General features: G+C 48.3%; 1 protein-coding gene across 1 annotated transcript; it reads right to left on the bottom strand.

Moving 5' to 3' along the window:
- Window positions 1–5,502: 5,502 nt before the first annotated feature.
- LOC136450207 (carbonic anhydrase, chloroplastic-like) lies at window positions 5,503–7,993 on the bottom strand. Its single transcript, XM_066450571.1, has 7 exons — window positions 7,867–7,993; window positions 7,455–7,522; window positions 7,304–7,352; window positions 6,724–6,840; window positions 6,482–6,621; window positions 6,212–6,317; window positions 5,503–6,073 (listed from the first exon to the last, which is right to left on the bottom strand). The coding sequence occupies exons 2-7, from the start codon at window positions 7,514–7,516 to the stop codon at window positions 5,939–5,941; spliced, it is 609 nt and encodes a 202-aa protein (XP_066306668.1). The 5' UTR covers window positions 7,517–7,522; window positions 7,867–7,993; the 3' UTR covers window positions 5,503–5,938.
- Window positions 7,994–9,022: the final 1,029 nt, after the last annotated feature.

The following is a 9,022-nucleotide window of genomic DNA, read 5'->3' as shown; positions in this document are numbered from 1 at the left end:
GTGGGGTGTAGTCTTGGCTAGACCGATAGTTTTAATTTCGCATTTGTATCGGTTAGCCAACGCGATTAATTTTAGAAAAGACTATTCACCCCCCCTCTAGTCCGCCATCTCGACCCTTCACCTGCGTTCGGTTAGATGGTGATCCTGCATCCGGTCAAGCGAAGAAGATGAAGATAGGATCGACCGGACTCTGGCTGCGTCCGGTCAGTTGGGATCGAACACGTCCGGTCATGACTCGAGGGGTTTTGGACCTCTCTAGAGTCGACCAGACTCTGGGTGGCAGCGTTCAGTCGTTGCCATTGAAGCGTCCGGTCAGTAGAAATCGTGCGGGATTTCAACTCTTCTCTGTTTCCTTTTCTATCACGTTGGGGGCCACCATAAAATCGGACCGCGCCATGACCTAATCCCTATCCCGCTAGCTCGTCGCGCCGACATCACCTGCTCCCACGCCCACGCGCCGCCGCATTACGCCTCCCAGCAGCTTCCGCACCGCCGCTCGTCTCCAGCACCGCCGCTCCACGCCTTCCCGTGTCCGCGTGCCGCCGCACACCCCGCGCACCACCATGTCTGCACCACTATAGCTCGCCCATGTTGTGCCCTAGCACCACCACGCTCGTGTCCTCTACTTGCGCTGCCTCCCCGCGCCATTGTGCTCACCGAAGCATCGCCAGCGTCGCCACTAGAGCCTCGCCGGAACCCTAGCTACATCTCCACGGCCGATTCACCGTGCAGTGCCAACCCTAACCCTAGCTTCATAGTGCTGACCCGGTGGTTATCCGTGATCCATTCCTTATTCTTCGGTTCACCGGTTCGTCAGGTAGCAAGCCCTCGTTTCCAATTTCGTATCTAATGTTTGCTTCTTAGGGTTTCGTATCTCTAGATGTATATTGAAATTATTCATATATCTGATCTATTCTAACGTGCAGCGAGTCGATGTTTCTGAGATCACTTTGGCAGTTGTCAGTTAATTCGGGGCCCAGCTCATGAGTACGGATCGAGGCCAAGCCTCGGAAGTGTCAGTGATAGTTGGTTCTTATCTGTGATGGCTATTTGTTTCAGCTTCAGTGATGGCTCATATCAAGAACACCGAAGGTGGTCCAGGTGACGAGCATCCGAGGTCTCCACCTCGCTTGCCTACTGATGTGAAAGGCAAGGCGTCAAAGAAACTTGCAACAAAGAAGAGGAAGTATGCAGATGCTGACATAGAGAGAGAGAGCAGCAGTAGTTGCAGCCGCCGTTGATCATGTAGAGAGAGGAGGTGCTAGAAGTGGAGTCTAGATTGCAGATCAACTTTCACCAGCACAGAGGGCAGCTATAGAGCAGGTTGAGCGCCGCCATGGTAGTCCAGCTAGGACTGTCATGCTTGAGAGGGACACCGTGTTGCTTTGGAGGAGCCTTAGCCTCAATGGGAGCCACAGCCAGCATAGTAGACTCAGGAGGAAGAGCAGGCCAAGGAGACAGAGCTTTGCTGCTCTAGTCATACCCATACTCAGGTGACACCGAGGCTAGAGACACAGCGGAGGGGTTCTCATCCGCCTCCTAGACCAGAGGGTCCACCTCTAGTGACTCATCTAGATTTGAGGGCTACCACGGACAAGCAGGTGTAGCAGCTCAGATTTGTGCAGTTTGAGGAGTGGTTCCCACCTAGGAGGGATGAGCGTGCTTCAGAGGGCTTCTACACACCACTACAGGAGGATTTTTATAATGCATATCTTAACAGTGGGGCAGCATTCATGTCTTAGAGGGTTTGTTCTATTAAGGCCATTGTAGCAGCAGCTAAAGAGCAGATTCGCCCTTACCTATCTTACTTGCTAGGGCTGACAGACTTACTCAGATGGATAGGCAGATATGTTTCATCTTAGGTCCATGAGTTCTATGCTACACTTTGGATTGACCCGCAGCACAGATTCATTCACTTTGCATTCAGAGGCAGAGATTATAGGCTAATGAGCTTTAGGGTCAGGGAGATTCTTAGGCTTCAGGAGCAACCTGTTCGGCTACATGAGGTTTGCTATGGTCAGACAGCGCCACCTAGACGCCCTCATGGTAGTCTTCTGCCTCCTACAGATTTGGTCCGCCATTGCTTCACAGAGCCATTCGGCGAGAGATCGAGCAGGACACCCAGGGATCTTACTCCTATAGCAAGACTGCTAGATGCTATCATGAGGACCCTGCTTCTGAGGATAGGATATCATGAGGGCTTGACTCGCATATAATTATGGCTACTGAACTCTCTGATGTAGCAGACTGTGTTTGATATTTGAGATCTTATTCTATTAGAGATGGAGGACACTCTTGCAGAGAGGTTTAGGGGTCACAGGCAGCTGCCAAATGCTCACTAGATTACATTCTTGATTCACAGGGCAGTTACTGTGAGGCCACCTGAGATGCTGGCAGAGTACAATGGTGCTACTATAGAGTTTCCAGCTTATAACATGACCCAAATGCTCTGTCATAGTAGGCCGAGTGCACCTAGTCAGCCGCACCATCGTCCAGAGGTGCCAGAGACTGTAGCCCAGCAGGATGAGACTATTAGGGGCATTGCAGCTATAGAGGAGGAGCAGTTAGATGCTTAGTAGGAGGGAATGGTCGAGAGCGACCCCAGTGATAGTTCAGATAACGACTATCAGGATATCCCTCAGATACCACCTCGACGACATGACCATGAGGCCGGTGGCTCCAGTTTAGCTCCACCTGCACCACAGATAGACCCCGCTCTACTTGCTATACTTGAGCGGATGAGGTAGGATCAGGCTCGCCAGGCCTAGGAGACCATAGCTACATTTGCATAGTTTCAGGCCAGACAGGATGAGTTATAGCGACAGCAGCAGGTGATCCAGCAGTAGTAGCAGGCTATACAGCAGCATCAGCAGGCCATGCATCAACAACAGCTTCTCATGCAGCAGCAGTTACTTGGATTTATGCAGCATGTAGTTACTACTATTGGGGCTCCACCGCCACAGCCTTCACCCCAGATCGGCCAGCCTGCCACCACTTCTATGACTCCAGCTTTACAGCCTAGTGAGCTTCAGAGTCAGGGACAACCAGCGATATAGTTTCCTTCACCTACAGAGCAGGTGTCCCAGTGGTTTGCCTCGCCAGTGCTAGCCCCATAGTTCACACCTCTACAGATGGGCTTCACACCGGCTCAGACTTCCTCGCTGCTTGTGCTAGATACCTCAGTCTCCAGGAGCCTTGGAGTGACATTCAGTGAGTTGATAGGGCAGCCTACACCTCCATATCTTTGTGTCCCTAGTACTTCCACAGTTGCTCCTATTACGGGGACTACAGAGACGCTCCCATCATCAGTTGCATCATCAGAGCCGCCTGCTACAGTCATACCTACAGAGTTACAGGCTACACCAGTCCCTGATCCAACCTAGACCGCTTCTGCGTCGCTTCCAGCTATAGAGGGTCATACAGCTCAGAGCTCAGGATCAGATGATGATGGCACACAGTTCCAGCTCTCTCCTCGCACCTCAGCGCTCGACTCGTCCGCTGCAGTCCTGCTGACCAACCCTTAGGTTTTGGTGTTTGACGCCAAAGGGGAAGAAGGACCGAGTATGTTAGACTTAGGAGGGACGACATATTTAGGGGGAGCTTATCTATTATATTTGGCTTTTTATGTGTGATACATTTTTATGCATTCATGTTTACTATTATACATTGAACTACATAAATGTGATCGTAATCGTGATATTAATGTGATCGTGATATTTATGTGATATGTGACATGTGTGCTCTCTACTTTGAATTATTTATATGTCATATCACTTGGTTATGCTCATTTACTTTGCTTCCGTGTTTTAACTCCAATGCAAATGAGCTTTATTTCTTGTACTCATGCTTATTTCATATCTATTGAGTACATCATGTTGGCTTGGATTATATAAGTTTGCCTAACTCTTTTGTTCTTATTGTCAAAAGCTTATATGAACCAAGCATGTTGAAAACCTCATCTCTTTTACATACTCGAGGTTGTATTATCATCAATCACCAAAAAGGGGGAGATTGAAAGCATCTAGGCCCCTAGTTGGGTTTCGGTGATTAATGACAATACGAGATTACTGTGACTAACGTGTGTTTTGCAGATGCAATTAAGTTAGGTTATGATAATGACAATTGATTGGGCAATCATGGTTGTCATGCCCCTACAATGGAAATCGTTTCGGTTTTTAAAGGATGGACGACAAAGTTAAGGATGGACTAGTTCTAAGTGTTATTTGATATTGAAGAGACACTTAGAGTAGTTTAGGACTTTGTTTTTCCTTTGGCCATACTGTTAAGGGGGGTATGGACGGGTAGCTTGACCTAGGTGAGTCTAGTGGGTTAGGTGTGGTGCACACTTATAAAATCTAGCACTAGGTAGCTTCTAAATAGCCCTTAGATCAATTGGAGGAAACTTCATTCACATATGATTTCGAGTTAGAAGTGAATGGAGGGTCAAATATTGACCGGACGCTGGTTCCGGTGTGACCGGACGCTGGTGCAGAGTCCAGTCAGTTCATTTGATCAAAGTGAAGTCGTCTGGTGCGACCGGACGCTGAGAGGTGAGTGACCGAACGTTGGGCGCCAGCGTCCGGTCGACTCTAGTAAGGTTCCAGAGAGCAGATTTCATGACCGTACGCGTCTGGTCAGTGCTGACCGAACGCTGGACAGAGTCCGATCACAACTTAAATGGCTCAGTGGTGGGTGAACTGACCGGAGCGTCCGGTCACCCCGCAGATGCACATAACGGTTTGTTTTGAATGAGGGGTTATAAATACATCCTCTATTCACTCAAGGGACCACTTTTGCTCATTCCAACAGCTGAGAAACACCCTTGAGAGTGCCAAGAAGAGCAATGTCCTTGTGAGGTGATTAAGATTTGAGAATCCAAGAGAGAGGCCTAATTAGTGAAAGCAAGAGTAGCAAAGCATGCATCCACCTTTCTCATTAGGCTTGTCGTGGTCAAGTAAGAGTTCGTGCTTGTTACTCTTGGTGATCGCTATCACCTAGACGGCTTGGTGGTGATTGAGAGCTTGGTGATCATCCGGCTGAGCTTGTGGATGACCCAACTCAAGTTATGAGCGGTTGTGAGTGATACACCACGACGGAGTGTCGAAGAATCAACCCGTAGAGAGCACTTGATTCTTGCACGGATCAAGGGAGAGCTACACCTTTGCGCGGGTGCTCCAACGAGGACTAGTGGGGAGTGGCGACTCTCCGATACCTCGGTAAAACATCGCCGCGTTCCTACTTCTCTCTTTACTTTAAGCATTTACTTTGAGCAATTCAATTCTTGTCTTTACATTCATAGAATTGCCATGCTAGAGTAGGATTGGAACATAGGTTGCTAAACTTTTGTGCGGTAGAATAATAGAAACACTTTCTAGGCACAAGGGGTGAAGTGGGCTAACCGTAGGGTTTAATTATTGCAAAGAATTTTAGAATTAGCCCAATTCACCTTTCTCTTAGGCATCTTCCTTTCAGGTACGAATCAGCATTTCAGAGAGAGACAGAAAGACAAAGAACAGCAAGAGATGGTAAAATATAGCTGATGTCTTCTGACCACACGTTGATCAAAATTATGCATCATATCATAAAAAAAACTCGGCGCTAGAAAGTCAAAGCACGCAGGTATTGCTTATTACAAGCCTGTTCGGCAGGACTAAAAAATAAGCTAAAATACTGTTCCAGCTGATTGTTGTGAGAGAAAATATTGTTTAGCTAAAATCACTGTTTACGTGAATAGTGATTCGTGAGGGGGCTGGCCAGCCAGCCGGCCAGCCGAACAGCATGTACAGTATAGTTGCTCTCATCGGTCAATTCCGGTGTATATGTGTATATGTAGGTATAGCGGCAAACAAGTACTCCACGCGGCAAATAAGTTGGGGAGCGTATTTGTAGGCATATGGTGTAGCCTTGTTGGAGTTATCTGAAACGGCTGTTCGACCGCTTAGGGGTCCCATGTCTCGAACTTTCCATTGACGAAGTCGTAGTGGCCGCCGACCAGCTTGAGGGTCCCTTTGTCCAGCCCTTCCATGACGAACGGGTAGGTCTTGAGGTTCTCAAGGGAGACGTTGACGGCCTCCTGCAATGCAAGATGAAAGTATTGGTATTCAGAGATCGAAATGCATGCCGTATTCAGAGATCCAACAACACAGGATACGCCAATAAGCGTGTACAATGTGGTCAAAGAGAAACCGTGCATGTGTAGTGTGTACCGTACCTTCTCCAGGACGGAGCATTGGTCTTCGAAAGGCACCGAGGCGTGGTCGGCCTGCACCTTAGTCTTGGCCGGGGCGCCGATCCTGACCCATTCCTCGACGAAGTGGCTGTAGGACAAGGCAATCAGACAACAGCCAACACAGGCTCTCGTCAACAACGACAACAACAAAAAAGTGATGCAAGAAGAAGAAACAGCTAGCTTTAACGCCAGTGCTGTGCTGTCATCAGTGTCTGAACCGATCGTTCATCCGGTAGAGTACTAGGTGCTTACAACTTGTCTGGCGCGCCGTCCTCGAGGGAGAGCAGCGCCTTGATCCCGCCGCAGCGGCTGTGGCCGATGACGACGATGACCTCCACCTTGAGGGCGCACACGGCGTACTCGATGGCGGACCCGACGCCGGCGTACTTGGTCTGCAGGAGGCGTGCGTACGTGTGAGTCGCATCAATGGCACCAGGCCATGCAGGAGGAGGAGGCCGGCGTCCATGCGTGCGTGCGTGTGCATGCTTTGTTACCTTGTCGTAGGGTGGCACCATGCTGGCGATGTTGCGGACGGCGAAGGCCTCGCCGGGGTGCAGGCCCAGGGTCACCGACGGGCACACGCGGGAGTCGGAGCAGGCGAACACCATGTACTGCAATTGCATGCAGCCAATTCATGGACGGCAAGAGAAGGAGAACAGTCAACAGCCGGCCGGTGGAGTATGGTATATGTACTCTTCCGATTCCGATACTAAAAGAAAAAAAAACAAGCTGCTACTTTGGAGGAAAAAACAGCTGGCCTTTGACGCTTTTGTTCTCAGGCTCTCAGGCTCAACGAGAAAAACAAGCTGCTATGCAATCTATCTACAGTCATTAATTTTCTCATAAAGCACATTATTGGCAACATCCCAAGCGGGGGACCCGTGATCCCGGCCCGATGTGAACTGTCGTGGACCAAGGTGTGGAGTGTTGACAAATCCCCACGGAATTCCAAATTCACTCAACACGCGGTACGGCTTGGAAAATCTCGACGCGAAACTCGCAGAATAACAGGAAATTAAATAGCATTTCGCTGCTCCAGGAGGAAGATCGGACGATCCGCCAGGACATACATACCTTGGGTGACTGGTGCGCCTTGAGTGGCTCGAACAGCTCCGGCTTCTTGCTGCCAATACGGGAGGCAGCAGATCACAACATCAGTTCACGTAAACTCTCGTCGATTCGCATAACAAATCGAGTACAGGCCGGGTTGGAACGAATTACTTACTCGTAGACATCGGCCTTGAACTGCTCGAACCCGGTCTTCAAGCGCTCGACGGCGTCCGCCATGTCGTCCTGCAAGAACAACGGAACCGCAAATTAATTGATAATTAATCGTCAACAATCCCTTTCCACATCCACAACAAGAGCGTGCGTGCGCGTGTGTATATTCTTGAATCTTCGAGGCATCAGCAGGTTTCTTGTGAGGATTGTTCGAATTTTGGCTTTTCTTGTCCGATCCCCACATGATGCCACAAGAAAAGCATGCAGGAAGGTGATGTAAAGTGGATACAGGATCTGCTTTGCAACAAAAAGAAAGCGAAAGGGCATGCTAGATAAGCTGGAAGATGGATGGATCATGGATGCATGCATGGAAGGACGGGAACACGGTGGATGGGAGGAGGAGGAGGACGACGGACCTTACGCGGTCGGAGAGGAAGAGAGCTGCTGGTCTCTGGAGGATTGACGAAGAGGAGGAGGGGTCGCAGGAGTCTGCGGACTGCTGCTTCGCTGTAGCCTGTAGAGCTACCTTGCGATGGGGGCCGTTTTTATAGGAGGGGAGAGGCACGAGAAGGAGCGGCCCAGCTTCTTTTCCTCCTCCCCACTCCGGCCGTGTGTGACAGGAACAGAATGGATGGACGCGGTAAACGGCGAAGCTGTCCAGACCGAGACGTTTCTCGTGTATACTCTCCCTCGGTCCCTTCTCCTTCAAATATAGAGCGTATTTATAGTTGTCCTAAGTCAATTCATTTCATATTCAATTAAAATTATAGAAAATTTATTAACTTTTACCACATCAAGAAGGTAAGTCATATTAACTTCTACCACATCAAAAAGGCAAGTCATAATATTCCATAAAAAATGTATGATGTCAAAGATATTATTGTTCTTTTTCTATAAATTTAGTCAAATTTAAGATGAGTTAGCTTAGGACAAATAAAAATACAATATACATCAGGACAGAGGGAGTATGTATTGTGCTATATTAGGACTATATATAGGAAAGATACTAGCAAACACATAGCTTGTTACATGGTCTATTGATCGATTTGTTCAGTGATCGTCATACATTTTATTTGGAATCGAACTCCATACCATCGCTTGATGGATGCATGTTATTTTAACTCGTATGAGCATGGACCGTGAGTCCAAGTGACCAAGTCACATACGGATAGGGAGGGACGTGAGGGCATCATAAAAATATATATAAAAAATGGACAGAAGAGTAGATAGATAGATTAGGCAAATAGATATAGATATAGATACACCGCTAACTCACAGAACTCCTGAAGGTCAAGGGGAATCCTTAGTCTAATGAAGATATTATTGTCTTTTCTATAAATTTAGTCAAATTTAACATGCGTTAACCTAGGACAAATGAAAATACACTATACTTTAGGACAGAGGGAGTATGTATTGTGCTACATTAGGACTATACTAGGAAATGAGAGGAGGTTTTCCACAACAATGTCTCCAAGAAGGGGAACAACATGCACCGATGTCACCAAACACCAACAGGAGAATCAAGGTTTTCTAACCATAACTACAGATGAAAGGACGCCTCACGACAATGTC

This window comes from Miscanthus floridulus, chromosome 5 (genome assembly GCF_019320115.1).
Source record: "Miscanthus floridulus cultivar M001 chromosome 5, ASM1932011v1, whole genome shotgun sequence".
Lineage (NCBI taxonomy): Eukaryota > Viridiplantae > Streptophyta > Magnoliopsida > Poales > Poaceae > Miscanthus > Miscanthus floridulus.
Note: the sequence above shows the minus strand (reverse complement) of the source record. Positions and strands in the feature narration are given on the sequence as shown.

Bases quoted from the DNA above. Each gene is read 5' to 3' on its own strand.
- LOC136450207 (XM_066450571.1), bottom strand. From the start codon at position 7,516: ATGGCGGACGCCGTCGAGCGCTTGAAGACCGGGTTCGAGCAGTTCAAG. The intron at 6,841-7,303 runs GTATGTATGTCC...ATGCAATTGCAG, and splicing joins AGGCGCACCAGTCACCCAAG to TACATGGTGTTCGCCTGCTC. The intron at 6,074-6,211 runs GTACGGTACACA...CTTGCATTGCAG, and splicing joins AATGCTCCGTCCTGGAGAAG to GAGGCCGTCAACGTCTCCCT.